General features: G+C 41.8%; 1 protein-coding gene across 8 annotated transcripts in view; it reads left to right on the top strand.

Annotated features, from left to right (window-relative positions):
* Positions 1-21661, top strand: part of TTL (tubulin tyrosine ligase) — a 38918-nt gene that overhangs the window by 9266 nt on the left and 7991 nt on the right. For 3 of the 8 annotated variants that reach the window (XM_007109586.4, XM_055088883.1, XM_007109590.4), the window contains 4 exons: positions 1102-1334; positions 10826-10961; positions 11978-12247; positions 19135-19278. In XM_007109586.4, coding sequence (XP_007109648.1) covers positions 1102-1334; positions 10826-10961; positions 11978-12247; positions 19135-19278 — 783 coding nt within the window. Of the gene's footprint in view, positions 1-1101; positions 1335-10825; positions 10962-11977; positions 12248-19134; positions 19279-19699; positions 19871-20160; positions 20247-21060; positions 21425-21661 lie in introns of those variants that run through there. The other 5 variants (XR_008618793.1, XR_003682256.2, XR_003682253.2 and 2 more) reach the window with 5 other exon arrangements.

Here is a 21661-nt window from a genome sequence, read left to right as displayed (position 1 = left end):
CAGGAAATGAGGAATATAAGGTAACTTTCTTAAACTGATAAAGGCTGTCTTAAAAAAAAAAACACCTATTAACACTAAACACAGTTAAAGATGAAACAATGAAAATTTTCCTCAAGATCAGGAATGAGATGATGGTACCTACGACCGTCATTTCTATTCAGCATTATAACAGAGATCCCAGCCAGTATAGTAAGGTAAGAAAAAAAATAAAAGGACTAACGATTAGAAAGGGGGAAAAGAAGTGCCATTATTTGTAGATGATACTATTGTACACACAGAAAATCCAAAAGGATGTAAAGATAAATAAGGAGAATTAATAGTTTTCAAAGGTTGACTTTTAAAAAATTTCAGATACCGCTGCAATGAACATTTTGGTACATGACTCTTTTTGAATTATGGTTTTCTCAGGGTATATGCCCAGTAGTGGGATTGCGGGGTCGTATGGTAGTTCTATTTGTAGTTTTTTAAGGACCCTCCATACTGTTCTCCATAGTGGCTGTATCAATTTACATTATGGGGTTTTTTTGAGGGGGGGGGGCAGGTGGTGTGTTTGGTTACGACCACCGGAGCCCCAGGTTCCATTAGAAAGATTCTTCCTTTATTCTGTCACTGAAGCCAGGCTGAGCTAAAAGCAAGAAATGAAGAACGAAAATGTCTTCAGGTAATTCAGATTCCTGAGTATTCGCCTTTTCCCTCCAGAGTTGGGCCAAGGTGGTATTTTTGCTAGTAATCCAAATGGTTTCCTCAGTTCTCCACTTTGTTTTTTTAGGGTGGGTCTAGCTCAGCTACAGCATGTTTGGTGAAAAGATGTTGGTTCAGGATTACTTCAAGTTAAGTTTCCTTAGAGGTGCATTTTAAAAGGAGCTAAAGTTCTGGACATTAAGCCCCTTTTGAATTCACTGGAGCATGCCTATAAGGTCGCGGGTGACAGCTGTGAGCTGCCCTATGGTGCCTTGGAGGTCTGCCCCGTGAGTGGGCTAAGGAGACCTAGCCCTGGTCGTGCCCTGCTTCCTTCAGGAGCTCTGGGGCAAAGCCCTGGCTGTTCTGAATAGAGGGACAGAGGGTACTCAGAAGAGAGACTGACCCTCTGTCATCTGCCAGGCTCGTCAAGACCAGCCCAGAACTGGCTGAGTCCTGCACATGGTTCCCTGAGTCCTATGTGATTTATCCAACTAACCTCAAGACCCCAGTTGCTCCAGCTCAGAATGGAATCCACCCGCCAATCCATAGCTCAAGGACAGATGAGAGAGAATTTTTCCTGGCTTCTTACAATAGGAAGAAAGAAGATGGAGAGGGCAACGTTTGGATTGCCAAGTCATCAGCCGGAGCCAAAGGTGAGTCGGCACTGCTGCCTCTTCTCCCTTCCCTGTAGATTCCCGTTGTGTTTTGTTTGTTTGTTTGTTTGTTTTTAAGCACAGCAGCAACAATCATTTGTGAATATTTACTATATACCGTGTATCCTTCTGACTTTTTTTTTTAACATCTTTATTGGAGTGTAATTGCTTTACAATGGTGTGTTAGTTTCAGCTTTACAACAAAGTGAATCAGCTATACATAGACACATGTTCCCATATCTCTTCCCTCTTGCGTATCCCTCCCTATCCCACCCCTCTAGGTGGTCACAAAGCACCGAGCTGATCTCCCTGTGCTATGCGGCTGCTTCCCACTAGCTATCCACCCTACGTTTGGTAATGTATATATGTCCATGCCGCTCTCTCACTTCGTCCCATTGTGTTTTGTTAGATTCAAACGATGTCTTTAGATGAGCGGCTATTCTAATCTGAATCCTCGAGGGTGGAGACCTCGTTTCATTACATAGTTTAAAATATCTGTGTGCTGGTGACTTAGAAACGTGTATCTCCAAATCAACTAAAGTAGAATAAAATAAAATTAAAAAGTGAAATAAAGTAAAATAAAATAAAAAAATAGAAGTATCTCAAAAATAGAATAAACTCGAGCTGAGGTCTTTCCCTTTAAGCTCCACATCCAACAGCAGGCATTTTCAACTTAACATGTCTGATATAGAACTCTTTATTTCCTTCCCAACTTCAGCCACCCGAGCCTGCTCCTCTTTCCATCTTCCCATGGAGTATATGATTCCACTTTTCACCCAGCCTCTGAATCCCCAAACCTAGGAGTCCTCTTTGGCTGCTCTTTGCTTTACAATCTATACCTAATGCATCAGTAGGTTTTGCTAACTACCTTCAAAATAAAGTCTGCAATGGACTTTTTCTTGCCATTTCCACGGCTCTCACTTCAATCAGAGCTCCTTTTCTCTCTATCCTATGTAACTGCAGCCCCTGCTCACAGCAGCTCTCCTGCTCTTGGACACAGTGATGTTTTAAAAACGGAAACGTGATCATGTTGCTCCCCGCTCAAGACTTACCAGCTGGCTTCCCAAGGCAACTAGAATAAACTCGAGTCCTGGTGGAAGTCTCCGTCACTTGATATTTGCCTGTATCTCTGATCTCATCTCTTACTCTTGGCCTTGCTCCCTGTACTGTAGCCATAACACCTGCCTAGCATCCCTGAAATACTCTAAATTCATCTCTGTACCTGGAATGAGCTTTCACGGACTATTTTTCATTTCTCAGCTCAGATGTTGCCTTGTCGGAGAGGCTTTTTTGATCTAAAATAACCTCTGTGCCCATTGCTTTCTATCCTTTCCCCTGCTTTATTTTCCATCCTTGCACTAACCTCTTCCCAGCGCTCTATTACATATTAGCTTATCTGTTCATCTCCCCCATAATCCTGCACACTGCGTATAAACGCAGACTTTCTGTCTTGTTCATCTCTGTACCCTCCCCATAGGCACTTAATAGATGTATGTTGAGTGAATGCAGAGAAGGCATAAGGTATGTCATACTAACTCAGGCTTAAAATGTAGGCAGCTGCCAGTGTAATGATCACATAGACACAGTCCCTCTCTGTAACTCCCATCATATGCTCTCTTCAAAACCACTCCATTTTGAACTTACTTCTTTCATTGCCTTGGAAGACCATCTGGCCATTGGTACTCATTTCTGTCCCTGGTCCAGTGGACCTCACCTTCTTTTCCACCACCCGTGAGACAGGAGGGCATCACCTGCAATCTCTTGAAAGTGGGAGAGTTGGACTCTTGCCACGAGCCAGGTACCGCACCTACTTCTCCCTCCCCTCCTGGGACTCCTTCTCCAGGAGAGTCCCCTAGCTTTGTTCTAATAGTAAGTGGGGGAATTGAAAGAGGAAACAGTCATCCACTGTATTCCAGATTCCTCCTTTGGATCGGGGCTGAAATCAGGATGGCCATTATGAGGCTATCACGTGTCCTTGTGTCATGGGCTTGACAGGCGCGAGAACCACGAGTGAGGCAGGGCCCCAGGTAGAAGGATCTGTCCGGTCGTGGCGGTGATCCCACCTGGGTGGTCCCTGGACCCTCACCAACACAAGACAGGGTGGTGCTCAGCAGCAGAGAGAGGTAAAGAGAGGATAAAACGCCAAACACAGAAGACATTTTGCTTTAGGAGTCGAGGAGAGAAGTGGTGTGGATTTGTTTTGTTTGGGAATTACAAAATGAAACCAAGAGGCTGGATGAATGACTTTCATTCTTGTTAAACAAATACTTAGTGCCTACGACATGCTGGGTGTAGTTGGCTTAACTTCACCCTATATCCAGGTCAAGCCGCTGTTCACCACCCCCACCCCCACCCCCCACCCCCGTCTTGGATCTGAGTCACCTTCACCTGTCACCTGGAGCATTGCTCCCTGTCCTCCTGTTCTGGGCCATTCTCCAGAGTCTACACAAAATACAGCAGACAGAGATCCTGTTAGAGCACAATCAGACCATGTCACATCTGTACTCAGCACTGGCTCTGGGGCCAGGACAGCACCTAGCATGCAGCAAACGTTCAGTATATGTATTGAGTGAATGGGTGAATGGATGGATGAATGAATAAGAGAAGTAATGAACGTTTGGAGGGGGATAAAGAGATAAACGAGACGGACATGGTTCTCTTGCCCTCAGGGACCCATAGTCTAGTCAGAAAGAAGGCTAATGATGCATTTATTTCCAGATTAGCTAAATGTTGAGATGGGAACAAAGAACCAAAAAAACCACTGTGACTGCGACCTTGAAGCTCCTAGGAGAACCCCAACTTCCCAACTTAGTGAGGATATAAACAAATATCCTCCAGGTTTAGTTAGTGAGGATGGAAACAAACGGTATAAGAAACACAGTTAACCAAACACATGGAAACATGCTACGCTGGTATACAAAACTTACAAGATAAATGTGGATTTTGTGTATCATTTTACCTCTACAAAATAAGAAAACAAAACCCTTCAGTGGTTGTGTTGCTGAGTTTGTTGTGAACTGCTCCCTCCCGGTGGTGATACACAGCCCTTTGAAGCAGCAGTAGGACCACACAGAGCAAGAAGAAAGAGTTCCTTTGCCTTGGGCTCACTCATCTCCTTCCCGAAAATTTACTCCAGGGAGATAGTTAAAAAGTAACAAGGGTGATCTACAACAAAGACATTTACCATTGTGTTACCTGTAATAGCAAAATTATATTTAGGAACAGCCCCATCGTCCAGCAGTCAGTAAACGTGTCATTTTTTACATCCACACAATGGGGTATTTCTTTGGCCACTAACATTGGGAAGGTAATGCAGATACAGTGAAAATATTGTCTGTATGAAGTGAAAAAAGAATATGAGGTGAGTTTGCTGTGATTGAACCTATCTTTGCCATATTACATAAAGGAAGGTAATATGAAAAAATGAAAAGAATTATGTTAGGAAATAAGATGATGGGTAGTTTCAGGGCAGTGGTAGGAAAATGGTGTTTTAGGATGATTATTCTAAAAAGAGTATGCAAGGTGCTGTGGAGGAGGAGAGACTAAAGTCTGTACTGAAGAACTGGCAAGTGAGAATAAAGAGGAACCGGGGAATCTGAGTGCAGTTCTTAAGGGAAATGAACAGAATGAATTATGTTCATCCAAAAAGAGAGGAAGGGATCTTTCCCAAGTTGATTTGCTGTTTCTTGTTTGAGAGGCTAACCAGGTGGTGGAGGAGGGAGTGATAGAAATGGGGTAGTTGAAAAGGGGGTTGGCTTTTAGGAAAGATGAATCATTAAATTAATTTGCTGTACAGCAGAAATTAACACAACATCATAAATCAACTATACTTCAATTAAAAATATATTGGAAAAAAAATAATTTTTACTGAAAGCGTGAGACCCAAGTAGAGATGAGCTGTAAATCTAAAGTGTAGGGGGGTGACTTCCCTGGTGGTCCAGTGGCTAAGACTCCACGCTCCCAATGCAGGGGGCTCCGGTTTGATCCCTGTTCAGGGAACTAGATCCTGCATGCCGCAACTAAGAGTCCGCATGCCGCAACTAAAGATCCTGCACGCCTCAAGGAAGATCCCACATGCTGCAACTAAGACCTGACGCAGCCAAATAAATAAATAAATATTTTTGAAAAGTGTAGGTGGGAGGTCCTAGAACTAAAAAGTGAGTCCAACAAGGTTGCAGGATATGAGATCAACACCCAAAAATCAGTTGCATTTCTACCTCTGTCACCTATTCATGCCTTGCTCTCCGCAGTCTGGCCACATCCCATCTTGTATGCTCCAACCTTATTTTCTTTATACAATTTCCTTATGGACTATTTCTTATTGAAAATTAATATCTTTAGGGGCTTCCCTGGTGGCGCAGTGGTTGCGCGTCCGCCTGCCGATGCAGGGGAACCGGGTTCGCGCCCTGGTCTGGGAGGATCCCACGTGCCGCGGAGCGGCTGGGCCCGTGAGCCATGGCCGCTGAGCCTGCGCGTCCAGAGCCTGTGCTCCGCAACGGGAGAGGCCACAGCAGAGGGAGGCCCGCATACCACAAAAAAAAAAAAAAAAGAAAATTAATATCTTTAATGCTAGTAGATGGAAAATAATGGGAAGAAAGTAAGGAGACAGGTACTTTTTAAAAATACATTTATTTATTTTATTTATTATTTTTGGCTGCGTTGGGTCTTCGTTGCTGCGCACAGGCTTTCTCTAGTTGCAGCGAGTGGCGGCTACTCTTTGTTGCGGTGCGCAGGCTTCTCATTGTAGTGCCTTCTCCCGTTGCAGAGCATGGGCTCTGGGTGTGCGGGCTCAGCAATTGTGGCTCATGGACTCTAGGGCACAGGCTCAGTAGTTGTGGCGCACGGGCTTAGTTGCTCCGCGGCATGTGGGATCTTCCCGGACCAGGGCTCGAACCCATGTCCCCTGCATTGGCAGGCGGATTCTTAACCACTGCGCCACTAGGGAAGCCCTATAACTTTTTTTTTAATTGGAGTATAATTGCTTTACAGTGTTGTGTTAGTTTCTGTTGTACAATGAAGTGAATCAGCTATATGTATACATATATCCCCTCCTTCTTGGACCTCCCTCCCCCCACCACCCCATTCTACCCATCTAGGTCATCACAGAGCACCGAGCTGAGCTCCTGTGCTGTACAGCAGGTTGCCACTATCTGTTTTACGCGTGGTAGTGGGTATATGTCAACCCTAAGCTCCCGGTTCATTCCACCCTCCCCTTCCCCTCTGGGTCCACATGTCTGTTCTCTATGTCTGCATTTCTATTCCTTCCCTGCAAATTGGTTCATCTGTACCATTTTTCTAGATTCCACATATATGCGTTAATATACGATATTTGTTTTTCTCTTTCTGACTTCACTCTGTATGACAGACTCTAGGTCCATCCACATCTCTACAAATGACCCAATTTCATTTCCTTTTGAAAAGTATTATCATTAAAGAAAACCTAATATTAAAGGGAAATGGAAAAGTTACCCGTAGTCTTACCCAGTTCCTAACATAATTATTTTTATTTTTTCATATTAGTTTCTTTTACACATGGGCAAAGACAGATTCAATCACGGTGGACTCATTTCATATCTTTTTCATTTCATACTAACAATGAACATGTGGAAGCCAAAGTTAAAAATACAATACCAGTTACAGTCACCCCAAAGAAAATGAGATGCTTAGGTATAAACTTACCAAAGCACGTACAGGTGCTATCTGCTCAAAATTACAAAACAACTATGAAAGAAGTCAAAGAGGACCTAAATAAACAGGTAGACATATCATGTTCATGGATTGCAAGATTCAGCACAGTGAAGATGTCACTTCACCCCAAATTGCTCTATAGGTTTGAGGTGATTGGTGTCAAGACCTCAGCAAGGTTCTTGTGAAAACATAAAGCTTCTACTAAAATTCATATGGAAAGGCACAGGCCCTAGAATAGCTTACACAATATTGAAGAAGAAAAGTGGGAGGAAACACTGTCCCTGATCCCAAACTGTATTGTAGAGCTACAATAATCAGTACACTGTGGTATTCGTGGAGGGGATAGAAATATGAATCAGTGGGACAGAGATGTACCCACACATTTATGACCATCGGATTTTTGACAGAGGTGCAAAAGCAATTCAATAGAGGAAGGATAGACTTTTCAACAAATGGTGCTGGAGACCAAAAAAATGAACCTCAACATAAACCTCACCCCTTATACAAAACCGAACTCAAAATGGATTGTGGACTTAAATGTAAAATATAAAGTTATAATTTTTCAGAAAAAAATAAGAGATAAAGCTAGGCAAAGAATTCTTAAACTTGATACTGAAAGTACAATCCATAATAGTAAAAACTGATCAGTTGAACCTCATCAAAATGAAAAACTCTTGTTCTGTAAAGGACCCAGCCACGAGGATAAAAAGACAAGCTACAGACTGGGAGAAAATATTTCCAAGCCTTATATCTGACAAAGGACTCATATGTAGAATATACAAACAATATTCAAAACTCAACAGTTAAAAAAGGGGGGGTGGAAATCCAATTAGAAAATGGTCAAAAGACATGAAAACATATTCCATTGAAAAGGTTCTACAGAAGAAAAATAAGCAAATGAAAAGATTTTCAATATCATTAACCATTAGGGAAATGCAGATTAAAACCACAATGAGCTATCACTGCACTCCCATTAAAATGGCTAAAATAGGAACCGGTAACAACAGCAAATGCTGGCAAGGGTCAGGAGAAAGTAGATCACCCTTCCAGTGCTAGTGGGGATTTAAATTGGTAGAGACACTCTGGAAAACAGTTTGGCAAGTTCTTTTAAAACTAAACCTGAAATTATATGACCCAGCAACTCCACACGTGTGGGCATTTGTCCAGAGAAATGAAAACTTACATTCACAAAAAACTTGTACATGATTGTTCATAGCAGTTTTATTTGTAATAGCCCAAACTGGGAACAACTACTGTCCTTTAACAGGTGAATGATTAAACAAACTGGGATGAATTGATCCCATAGACTCCTACCCAGTAATAAAAGAGAATGAACCGTTAATAAATACAACACCTTGGATGAATTTCCAGGGGAGTATCAGTGAAGAAGACAACTTCCAAGGATCACATGTTTTAGAATTCTATTTACGTAACATTTTTGGAATGACAAAATTATAGAAATGGAAAACGGATTAGCGGCTACCAGGGGTCGGGGAGTGGGGTGGGGGGAGGTACTTGCGCCTTTGAAAGGGCAATATAAGGGTTCTGTGCAACAATGGAACTGTTCGGGATTGGAGAAGATATTTGCAAATCATATATTATAAGGTACCTGTATCCGGAATGTATAAAGACCTCTTATAACTCAGTAATAAAGACAAATAACCCATTAAGAAATGAGCAAAGACTCTAAATAGACCTTTCTCAAAACAAACAAGTGACATACATAGCCAATAAGCATGCGAAAACATGCTCAACATTACAAGTCATTAGAGAAATGCAAATCAAAACCATAATAACATACCACCTCCCTCACAGCCACTAGGATGGCTATAGTTAAGACAGAATACAACATGTGTTGGCAAGGATGTGAAGAAATGGAGCTCTCGCCCTTTGCTTATGGGAATGTAAAACGGTACCGCCATTACCAAACTATTCTGGGAAACAGTTTGGTAGTTCCTTAAAAAGTTAAACAATTACCATATGACCAACAATTCCACTCCTATAGGTATGTTTCCAAAAGAGTTGAAAACACACGTCCACACGAAAGCTGCCATGCACATCTTCATAGCAGCATTATTCATGAGCCAAAGATACACGTATGTGTATAACCGAATCACTTTGCTGTACACCTGAAACTAACACAACATTGTAGATCAACTGTGCTCTAATATAAAACTTTTTTTTAAAAAGAGCCAGACAACAGTGGAAACAACCCAAATGTCTATCAGTTGATTGCACAAAATGTGGTATATCCATACAATGGAATATTTAGTCATAGGAAGGTGGAATGGCATATTGACACATGCTATAACATGGGTGAAGCTTAAAAACGCCATGTTAATGAAAGAAGCCAGACCAGAAAGGGCCCCGTATTGTGTGTTTCCATTTATATGAAGCATCTAGAAGAGGCAAACCCATAGAGACAGAAAGTAGGTTAGTAGTCCTCAGGAGCTAGTGTGAGGAAGGAATGGGGAGTAACTGCTTGGTGGGTATGGGGTCTGGGGGGAGGTGAAGAAAATGTCCTAAAATTAGATTGTAGTGATGGTTGCAAACCTCTTGAATACACTAAACACCATTGAATTTTACACTTTAAAAGGGTGAATTCAGGGCTTCCCTGGTGGCGCAGTGGTTGCGCGTCCGCCTGCCGATGCAGGGGAACCGGGTTCGCGCCCCGGTCCGGGAGGATCCCACGTGCCGCGGAGCGGCTGGGCCCGTGAGCCATGGCCGCTGAGCCTGCGCGTCCGAAGCCTGTGCTCCGCGACGGGAGAGGCCACAACAGAGGGAGGCCCGCATACCACAAAAAAAAAAAAAAAAAAAAAAAAAAAAGGGTGAATTTTGTAGGATATAAAAAATATCTCAAAGCTGTTTAAAAAGATATTGCATCATTTATCTAATTTTGATGGACACTTTATATTAGAGTAGAGTTGATTTACAATGTTGTGTTAGTTTCAGGTGTACAGCAAAGTGAATCAGTCATACCTATACATATATCCACTCTTTTTTTAGATTCTTTCCCATATAGGGCATTACAGACTATTGAGTAGAGTTCCCTGCACCATACAGTAGGTCCTTATTAGTTATCTATTTTATATATAGCAGTGTGTATATGTCCATCCCAATCTCCGAATTTATCCCTCTCCCCGCCCTTTCACCCCTGGTAACCGTAAGATTGTTTTATACATCTGTGACTCTATTTCTGTTTTGTAAATAAGTTCATTTGTACCATTTTTTTAGATTCCACATACAAGCGATATCATATGATATTTCTCTTTCTCTGAAGTAAGTCTGGCTTACTTCACTCAGTATGACAATCTCTGGGTTGATGGACACTTTGAATGTATCCGGTTTTTTCTAATACAGCACTGCAGGAATGTTCTTGTACATTTGTCTTTATGCCCTAACCTCCTGATGTTTCTACTAGATATAGTGTTTCCAGTCTGTTTATTGGTCATAAGCAGCATACAGCCTTTACTGGGGTAGCCAGTGACCAAAAGTAGAGCGGCCTTTATTTATGGTGCTTAGACCCTTCGAATATCCATTAAAAATGAACTTTCATGGAGCCTGCCATGACAGTGTTTACAATCCTACATGGCGAGAGGGTTGGATAACCCTGGTGCTTTTGTAGGGAGAGGGGAGAGTGAGAGGGATGGAAGGAGGGAAAGGATGGAGAACGAAAAGCGAGTCGGCCAGTAACAGCCTCCTGTCGGTTTTTACCTGCTGTCAGAATTTCCTTTCTGGCTTTGCAGAGAGCTTTTCCTCTTGGGGTGAACTGGACTGACTATGGTTTGCTTTTGCCCTGATAGGTGAAGGCATCCTCATCTCCTCAGATGCTGCGGAGCTGCTGGATTTCATAGACAACCAGGGCCAGGTGCACGTGATCCAGAAATACCTTGAGCGCCCGCTGCTTCTGGAGCCGGGTCATCGCAAGTTTGACATCCGGTAATGCTTCCGTGTCTGAAGTTTTTGTTTTACAAATCTGGAAGAAATGCAGTGGTGTGTGATGAGGAGGGTGACATGGACTATAGGGAAGTATTGGACTTCGTTTAATGTTCTCCAAGTTGAGTGCGGCTGAACAGAACCAAGCTTCTGTTTTTCTTTCACTCTTTCTCTTGTCTTTCTAGAAAATGTTACTAAGATGATGAATTTTCTTTTTTTTTTTTTTTTTTTTTAATATTCTCTTTAATGAAGATGACTTGTGGATCCGAAGAAAGGATATCAGTGTGTGGGGCTTTGCCTTACGAAAGAAGCAGAGAGATATACAAAGAACACCTAATACAGTCACAGCAGATCATGCCATCCTGCCAAAGAGCGTGTCCTCACTTTATTATCAGTGTCCCACTTTTTAAGGCTTTCATGAACACACCTCAGGGGTCTGGACTTTACCTTTCCGAGCAAAGCACCTGCAAGGAGAAGGAGGTTGCTTGGTGCTTTCAAAAGCCGAAAGCCCCTGCCCCAGCTTGCCCTGAGCCTTAATGTCATCTCCCCATCCAGGACTCTTGTCACTTAGGTGCCTTCACATTGACTTGCTGCTTCTCGAACACCAGTGCTGTCAGATCAGCTTCAGCAGAAAGTCTTCTTAAGATTACTAAAAGAGCAAACATGGCAACTGGAGGGTTCAGAGATGAACCGTAAAAACCAAGCCACTCAGATCTCTTCGAAATGCTGTATCTTTTGAACGGATCACAGTCTCCTTGTCAGTTATGGTGAAATGTTTTCTTTGCCTCATTACGGTGATCATCCACTATCTTGGCTAACTGTCATGGCTTGCCTTGTGTATTTTTTTGTAATTAATTTTTTTTGGAGTACAGTCGCTTTACAGTGTTGTTATGGCTCGCCTCGTATAATTTTAGAACATACCTCCTTCCTCTCTTTCCTCCCAGAAAAATCAAGGTGCGGGGATGATATATATGATATGCAGAAACTTTGGGTGACTTGAATATTTTATTGACTTGCAGAAGCTGGGTCTTGGTGGATCATCAGTATAATATCTACCTCTATAGAGAGGGTGTACTTCGGACTGCTTCAGAACCGTATCATGTGGATAATTTCCAAGATAAAACTTGCCATTTGACTAATCACTGCATTCAAAAGGAGTACTCAAAGAACTATGGGAAGTATGAAGAAGGGAACGAAATGTTCTTTGAGGAGTTCAATCGGTACCTAACAAGTGCTTTGAACATCACCCTGGAAAGTAGTATCTTACTACAAATCAAACATATAATAAGGTAACTTATTCATATCTCTTTTGGTGAAATGTGTCTTAAAGGAGCTTTGGGAGTTTGTGCCTTTCAAGGAATTATTCCATTTACATTGTCTAAGAACAAAAATTATTTGTTATATCCTTTATCCTAGTAGAAATTATTTGTTTATTATCCTTTTAATATCTATAGGATCTGTAATGCTGTCACTTTTTAATCCTTATGTTGGTAATTACCTCATGTTGGTAATTTATATCTTCTTTCACTTGGACAGATTGGTTAGAGGCTTATCAATTTTATTCATCTCTTCTAAAAGTCAGCTTTTGGCTTTATAGATTTTCTTTGTTGTTTCTGTTTTCAGTTTCTTTGATTTATGTTCTTAATTATTTTCATCCTTCTGCTTTTGGGAAGTTTGATTTGCTTTTCTTTTTCTAGTTTCCTTTAAGTGCAAGGTTACCTCATTGATTGGAGAGATTTAGTTTTTAAAAAAATATAAGCATTTAAGGCCATCAATTTTCTTATAAGTACTCATTAGCTGCATCCCACAGATTTTGCTATGTCATGTTTTTGTTTTCATTTTATTTTTATTTTTAAAAATTTTTGTTTATTTTTGGCTACTTTGGGTCTTCATTGCTGCACACAGGCTTTCTCTAGTTGCGGCGAGCAGGGGCTACTCTTTGTTGCGGTGCGCGGGCTTCTCATTGTGGTGGCTTCTCTTGCGGAGCACGGGCTCTAGGCGCGTGGGCTCAGTAGTTGTGGCTCTCGGGCTCTAGAGCGCAGGCTCAGTAGTTGGGGTGCGCGGGCTTAGTTGCTCCGCGGCATGTGGGATCTTCCCAGACCAGGCCTCGAACCCGTGTCCCCTGCATTGGCAGGTGGATTCCTAACCACCGCGCCACCAGGGAAGACTGTTTTCATTTTATTAAAATATTTTCTAGTTTCCCTTGTGACTTCATCTTTGACTGGTGTTATTTAGAAATTTTTGCTTCATCACCAAATATTTGGGGATTTTCCAGGAATTTTAATTTCATTATGGTCAAAGAAAATACTTTGTATGGTTTTACATCTTTAAAATTTGTTAAAGTTTGTTTCACGGCCCAGAATATGGTCCATCTTAGTGAATGTTCCACATGCACTAAAAATAATGTTTATTCTGCTATAATTGGGCAGAGTGTTCTATAAATGTGCTTTAGGCAAAGGTGGTTGGTAGTGTTGTTCAAGTCTTTCACATCCTCGATCATTTTCTGTTCTACTTGTTCTGTACATTATTGAAAGGTAAAATATTGAAGTCTCCAAGTATAATTATGGATTTATCTATGTCTCCTTTTAGTTGTTTTTTCTTTATTAAATAAATTTATTTATTTATTTTTTGTCTGCGTTGGGTCTGCTTTGCTGCACGTAGGCTTTCTCTAGTTGTGATGAGCGGGGGCTGCTCTTCATTGTAGTGTGCGGGCTTCTCGTTGCAGTGGCTTCTCTTGTTGTGGAGCACAGGCTCTAGGTGCACGGGCTTCAGTAGTTGTGGCACTCAGGCTCAGTAGTTGTGGCGCACGGGCTTAGTTGCTCCGCAGCATGTGGGATCTTCCTGGACCAGGGCTTGAACCCATGTCCCCTTCATTGGCAGGTGGATTTTCAACCACTGCGCCACCAGGAAAGTCCCTCCTTTTAGTTTTATTAGATTTTTTCTTTGTACGTTTTGAAGATCTGCTGTCAGGTGCATATGCATTTAGAATTGTTATCTCTTTGAGGGGAATTGACCTCTTTATCATTATGTAGTTTCTGTCTTTATCTCTGGTAATATTTCCTATTTTGAAGTCTATTTTGTCTGATACTAATATAGCCACTCCAGCTTTCTTTTGACTAATGGTATGTCTCTTTCCATCCCTTTACCCTTCTTCTCTATTCTATTCTATATTTAAAATGGGCTTTTGGTAGACATTGTATCATTGGATTTTGTTTTCTTTTGCTTTTAATCCAATATATCATCTCTGGTTTGTTTTTTTTTTTTGAATTTTTGAATTTTATTTTATTTATTCTTTTATACAGCTGGTTCTTATTAGTCATGAATTTTATACACATCAGTGTATACATGTCAATCCCAATTGCCCAATTCATCATCATCTCTGTTTTTTAATTGTTGTGTTTATACCATTTGAATTTAAAGTAATTACTGACTTGATGGGATTTATGTCTACCATTTTATTATTGTCTGTTTGTCCCTTCTTTTTTGTTTGTTTGTTTTTCATTTCCCTGTTTGCTGCCTTCTTTTGAATTATTTGAACTTTTTTAGAGTTCCATTTTAATTATTCCACTGAGTATTTGGCTATATCTCTTTGCATTTTTGTTTGTTTGTTTTAGTGGTTACTCCAGGGTTTATTATATACATACTTAATATATGATAGATTGTCAGGTTGGATTAAAAAAAAAAAAAAAAAAAGACCAAACTGTATGCTCTCTACAAGAAACCCACTTTAAATATAAAGGGAGAAAAATATTCTTTTACATTTACCCAGATATTTGCAGTTTCCTTTGCTCTTCCTTCAGTCCTAAAGGTCCAAGTTTCATTTCCCTTCAAACTTCAGCATTTCTTTTAGAGCAGTTCTGCTGGTGATAAGTCCTCTTAATTTTCCATCATCTGAGAATGTCTTTATTTTACCTTATTCCTGAAGGATTTTTTTCACTGGAGTTATACAAATATAATGTCAAGCAAAAAATTACAAATTGGTCCTGTTCATGTAAATTGAAAAACAAGCAAAACTAAGTAATACATTATTTGGAGGAATGTACATATGTGGTAAAAATCTAGAGAGGAACAAAGTAATGATAAACACAAAATTCAAAATAGTGGTTAACTCTGGAGGGGAAGCAGGAGGGACCCAAGGAGGGGGTTTAAAGGTATTGAATTGTAAGTATATGGGTAGTCATCAGTGCTACATATATTTTAAAATCACAAGTCATTATTTTTATTATTTGTATAGTTAATATCCTGTTAGATTTCCCCATACATTTTAACCCTTTATGTTGCTTCTCTTTTTTTCTTGCATTTCCTTGCTTTTGTCTAGAATCATTTTCCTTATTCTTACAAAACTAATTTTTAGTGCTTTTAAAGTCAGGTCTGCTGGTGATGAATTATCTCAGTTTTTATTTATCTGATAATATATTTATCATTTTTTAAGGACATTTGCTCTGAAAACAAAGATCAGCAATTAACTTACTTAGCACTTTGAAGGTGTCATACCGTTATCTTGTGGCTTCCATCGTTTCTGTTAGGTCAGCTGAAATCTTAGTATTGCTCTTAATATATCTTTTCTTTGTTTTTAAGATTCTTTCTTGTTGATTTTATAAATTCTACTATAAGATGTGTATATTTTTTTGGGTACTTATTCCTGCACAGTTTTCATGGTGCTTCTTGAATCTGTGGCTTGATATCTTTGATCAGTTTTGGAATATTCATGCCATTATCTTTTCAATTATGGCTTTTGTCCTGGTCCTTCTTTCCTTACAAGTCTCTGATTACATGGATATTAATCCTTTTCACTGTCTCACATTTCTCCTGTGGATTTTGTATGTCATTTTAATCTCTTTTTTCAGCTATTAAACCTGTTTTTAATAGCTTTCAAAAAGTTAAAAGCTGTTAAACACATCTGAGTTCTTGATTTTAGTTATTGTGCACATTCATTCTAGAATTTCCATTTGACTCTTTTTTTTTAGATTACAATTCTCTGTGAAATTCTCCTACTTATGGTTTATATTTTCTTGAACATGTTAATGGCAATTCTTTAATGTCCTTGTCTGATAACTCCAAATCCTGGATTACCTATAGCAGAGGTCAGCAAACTATACCCTGCAGGCCAAATGTGGCCCACAGCCTGTTTTTGTTTAGCTCGTGAACTAAAAATGGTTTTTACATTTTTTAACAGTTGTGAAAAAATAGAAGAATTTGCAACAGAGACTGTATATAGCCTGCAAAACCTAAAATAATTCTATCTGGCCATTTGTAGAAAAATTTTGCCAACCCCTGACTTACAAGTCTGTTTCTGTTGTTTGTTTTTCCCTCTTGGTCCTGTTTCTTAATATGCCTGGAAATAATTTTATAATGTTATTATTCATATATTACAGCATATTAAATCTAGTAAATATTTTTTAATTAAATTAAATTTTATTTTATTTTTTAATTGAAGTATAGTTGATTTACAATGTTGTGTTAGTTTCGGGTATATAGCAATAGTAAAGATTTCTTTTCTGAGGTATCACATGCAAACAGTAAAGTTCACAAATCTTAAATGCATAGCATAATGAATTTTTAATTATGCATCCATTCACCTAATCATAATGTAAATCAGTATGTAAAACATTTACAGCATCCCAAAAGACACCCTTGATCTCCCTCAAGTATATACTCCCTGACGAAGATAGCCACTCTTCTGACCTTTAATGCCATAGATTCTTTTTGCTTGTTCTTAAACTTTATGTAAATGGAATTATACTATATTTCTTGTTTTGTGTTCAGCTTTTTCAGTATCGTTTCTATGTCGTATTCCATTGTGTGAATGTTCCACAGTTTATCCCTTCTGGAGTTGATGGACCTCTGGGTTTCCTCTCTTATATTTTAGACCTGTAATCTATCTGAATTGTTATATGTCAAGTGTCGTGTTTTTCCACAAGTATATCCTATTGACCCCAGGTCACTAGTACATATGACTGTCCTTTCCCCACTGCGTTTTGGTGTGCCTTTGTTATAAATCACGTGGCCGTTGATGTGAGTCTGTTCCTGGGATCTCTATTCTGTTCCGTGGTCTGTTTATCTGCTCTGTCGTTACCACCCTGTCATGATGACTGAGCCTTTTTCCTTAATGTATTCTTACACAGAGTCTAACAGAATAATTACGGGGCTCAGAGTTCCATTTCTTCAGGGATTATATGTGGTTAGAATTCTGACACCAGATAAGTCAAGTGTACTGAAGAAAGAATTCGTATTTTAGGCAAAAGATTTATTTGATATTTGCCATACCCCCTCCTCCTCATTGTTCTGTGCACTTCAGAGAGTTGCTACTCTGGGGCTATTAACGCTCCTCATCGTTCTCATGTTCTTTTTTTCCCCAGCTAGCTTCCCCCAAACTTCCCACTCCAGCTGAAAAAAAAGCTGTACTGTATAAAGTCTCTGATGATGAAAAAAAATTCTTTAAAGTGAATTATTAACTTGAACTCCCAGCAGATAAAAAAATATTTTGTTTTGACTTGGTTCTGGCTTTCGGTTTTTCCTATAAGTGTTGGCGTGTAATGTTTCTTTCAATTTTTATCCTTCAGTCTTGTTGGTTTTTTGTTTTTTTTTTTTTGATCATGCGCACCTATTAAGTTAACATTTTTTTCTTAATTATATTTTAAAGGGCATTTTAATAAAAACAAAAGTTAAGGGTATTCTCTCATAGAATAGAGATGAAATATAGAAAAAAATGTGATATGTGGCTTGCAGGTTAGAGATGAATGGGAGAAGAAATTTTTATTCCAATTGGTTATTAAGTGACTAACTGTCCAAAGTGATTTTTAAAGGTTTAAACACCTCTGTAGAAAATTTTTCCTCTTTGAGAAAAAAAGAAGGAAACTGATGCTTGGGGTGGAGGGAGGTTGAGGGGAGCAAGAGCCTGGTGCCAAGTTCACAGAAGCCTCAGTTCTTATTTTAAAGTCGTAAGCCAAAAGCTATTTATAAGGACACGTCTTTTTTTTTTTTTTCCTTTTTGGGCATACGGCACGTGGGATCTTAGTTCCCCGACCAGGGATCAAACACGCGCCCTCTGCATTGGAAGTGCGGAGTCTTAACCACTGGACCGCCAGCGAAGTCCCCTTCTATTTCTTCTTCCTCTTCTTCTTCTTTTTTTTAAGGACACATCTTTTTCCTTCTAAATATACAGCTGTGTAGAAGGACAGCTATCTCTGGTAATCTTAGAGTCATCATAACATATATTGCATTTACTAAGATAAATATTTTGCCCCAACGTCTAGTTGAGGGAAAAATCAGTGAAGAGAGCTTCATAAAACAGAAGTGGCCTAGGTTTTTCCTGGGAGGGTTGTGCTAGGTAACAGTTCTTTATTATTCATAAACAATAGATTCATGATTACCATAATTAATGATAAATTCATAAAATACGCTTACATTTATTAGATGCTTCCTAGCTACCAGAAGTCATGCCAAGTTCCTTATGTAATTATGTCATTGAACCATCTCAGCACTGGGAGTAAGTATTATTTTTACCCCAACTTTACAGACAACGAAGTCAACACTTGGCTTAAAGAGGTTAAAAAATTTGTCCGAGCTTCTGGCTTCAGCAGCCTGACCTCAGGCATCATGTACTTTTTCATTATGTCTCTGAGATTCACTTTCAACTTTTCTGTGTCACTAAAATCCTCCAATTTTCGCAAACAGTAGTTGATCCTAATAATAATCCTATTCTGTATTTCAATATCTTGTTTCATTATATAAAGCTTCAAAAGCAACTGTTTGGCACTTGAACTGGAGCTGGTGAAAGAAATGAAGTCAGCATTCTTTTTGCAAATTCTGCTCATCACTAAATGGTGGTCCGTTCTTTTAATATAGCAAAAATAGGTAGAAATGTTTTGCTTATCATAAACAAATGTGGCAGCAGCCCACCTGTTGGAGGAGTCCACATTTGTAGGGGGCGTGGTGACTCAGCACTTGCTGGGAAAGGAGCCGCTACTTGTAAGAACAAGAGTGATGGCAGAGTTCTCTAACGAATAAGTCACATCATCTTGAATAATCTGTCGGTAATAGATTTAAAAAAGAGAATTAAGCCAAAGCCTAATTTTCATCAGCACATTCGACGTAAAATCATCCAAGCACCTCTCCCAGCGGTCCTTCTCCCTGGACCACCCCATCCTCAGTGAGCGCCCCCTCTGCCCTGCAGGAGCTGCCTCATGAGCGTGGAGCCCGCCATCAGCACCCGACACCTCCCTTACCAGAGCTTCCAGCTCTTCGGCTTCGACTTCATGGTGGATGAGGAGCTGAAGGTCTGGCTCATTGAAGTCAACGGCGCCCCTGCTTGTGCCCAGTAAGCCTGAACACCACTGGGTTTTTGTCTGTTTGTTTGCTTTTATCTAAAGGGAGATGTACTGCGTTTCATGCAGTTTGAAGTCCATGCAGCAAAGGAGACTAGCACAAGTTTTAATGCGTTTAAAAATAAAATTAAATTAAAAATGGGGGGTGGGAGGCAAATACACAAAGTCCTAGTCTCCTCGAGTCCCTGGAAGAGAAGGGTTTGGGTTCAAACACGTGGGAAGTCAGTTCTGCAAGGGGAGTGGTCTGTCTTGGCGAGGTGGTGAGCTCCTGTTACCTGGGTGTCCAACCACGGACCCTTTGAGTGCCGTCAAGGAGGATGTACCAGCGACGGGAGGGCTTTGGGAGGACCCCGGCCAGCGGGGGGGGCTTTGCTGAGTCATTTCTTATCCCTTTTCCTCCCTGTATGTGTTGAGCGCTTAGCACCTGTGGGTGGTGGATGCCTTGAGAGTTCGAAACCAAGCTAGTAATATCGGCAGAGACCCTCTCCTGTGACGGGGTGATGAGTCAGCCGCGTCCTGTGAGTCAGGGAGAAAGTGATGACCAAGCAGTTCAGAGGCTCCCTGGGCAGGAAGTCGTCTGAGAAGGTACCGTGGACAGGGTGGAGCTGAGGCTGGGGTGTAAGAGGAGAGTGTCATGTGTGCTAAGGGGGAGGGAACCCAGAATCCAGTGGGACCTTGCTCTGGGCCAGGCTCTAGGGGAGATGCACAGATGAACAGACCCTGCCCTCGGGGAACTTGTGTTCCTCCTGGGAGGAGCCTGGCTGCAGCGTGGCATGAATGTCCGGGGGTAAGGAAAGGTGGGGGTGAAAAGGTGAGTTGGGGCCCCACTGTGGGAGGCCTTACGTGTAAGGGAGTCATTTGGACTTCATCCTCAGAGGCTGTTGGTTCTTCTAAGGATCCACGTTCATTGGTGTCAAGACCCTTTCACGGTTCCCCACGTCCACGTCTTGGAGAAATTGAGGTGATCTTCCGACGGCGTAGGAAAAAGGCCTGCACCTCCAAGGGGCAGTGTTAACACATAAGCAGTTCTGTCATTTGCCTCCTGCTTCGTGGCTGTGACCTGGCAGGTGGGATTCCGTCTCACTCATCCGTGCCTGCAGCTAACGAATACTTGTTAGATACCCCTAACCCGCCAGGCCCCGGACGGGGCTCTGGGTCACAGTCGTGAGCAGAGACCCAGGCCCCGCCCTCCGTGGAGGGAGACTGGGCGAGACAAAGGACAAGACAGATACAGATTACAAACTGGGACACACCCTTTCGTAGGGTAAAAGATGTTAGAAGGTAATATAATTGAGCAAAACGTCCCCTTGGGAGGTGGTGTTTGGAACCGAGATCTGAAGGAGAAAGGAAAGTTAAGGAGACCAGGGGTGGAGGAGAACAGAGTGTTTCACATTCTCCCTTCACCAAGTCCACAGGGGTGTCCGTCTTCTCCTGTCCTTCCTGTCAGAGGTTTGTCCCTTCCTTGTGCTCTGGACCTGATCCCCTCCCTCCAGGCAAGAGGACAGGATGGGGAGGCCTTTCTCATCTGCTTTCTCCCTCTTTGCTGCGTCCTTCCCACCAGCGTGCGGTGGGAAATCGGCAGGTCTCCCCAGCGATTAAGAAAAGCCCCCCTCTGACGCCCCACCCGCTCCCGTGGCCACTCCCCGTCCCTGTCCCCTTCGCAGCCACACTTCTGGAGAAGCCACACGTGCACACGCTGCCTCCTTGTCCTCAGTCCGCATCCACGCTCTGGTCCACTCCAGGCCCAGCCGCTGCACAGAACCTGTTCTTTCCAGGTCCCCAGCCAAGTCCAGATAATTGCACTCCAGGATTTTAAAACCAGCAAATGACGTCGCAGCCCGGAGTTCCAGGCCAGTATCTGCACCTGTCTTCCCGGCGTCCTGCAAGGATGTGTGTGGATGTCCAGTAGGCGCCCCACCCGCCCAGAGTCGCCCATCTCACTGAATGTCCAGCCCCCCTCTTTGCAGGTGCTGAGCCCCAAACCCGACAGAGACCCTGCCCCCGCCTTTCCGTGACCTTCAGGTTCTGTTCACCGGGGCCCGGTCAGTTCTGCTTCCAGCCTCGCCAGCCCTCTGCCCCACCCCACCCGCTGCCCTTGCTCTCCTAGACATCGTCCTCCATCTTCGCTTTTTGTTTTTGCTTTTGTTTTTTTTTTGCGGTACGCGGGCCTCTCACTGTTGTGGCCCCTACCCCACCCGCTGCCCTTGCTCTCCTAGACATCATCCTCCATCTTCGCTTTTTGTTTTTGCTTTTGTATTTTTTTTTGCGGTACGCGGGCCTCTCACTGTTGTGGCCTCTCCCGTTGCGGGGCACAGGCTCTGGACGCGCAGGCCCAGCGGCCATGGCTCAGGGGCCCAGCCGCTCCGCGGCATGTGG

Source organism: Physeter macrocephalus, chromosome 12, assembly GCF_002837175.3.
Source record: "Physeter macrocephalus isolate SW-GA chromosome 12, ASM283717v5, whole genome shotgun sequence".
In the NCBI taxonomy this organism is placed as follows: Eukaryota; Metazoa; Chordata; class Mammalia; order Artiodactyla; family Physeteridae; genus Physeter; species Physeter macrocephalus.
This window is presented reverse-complemented; position numbering and strand designations above follow the sequence as displayed.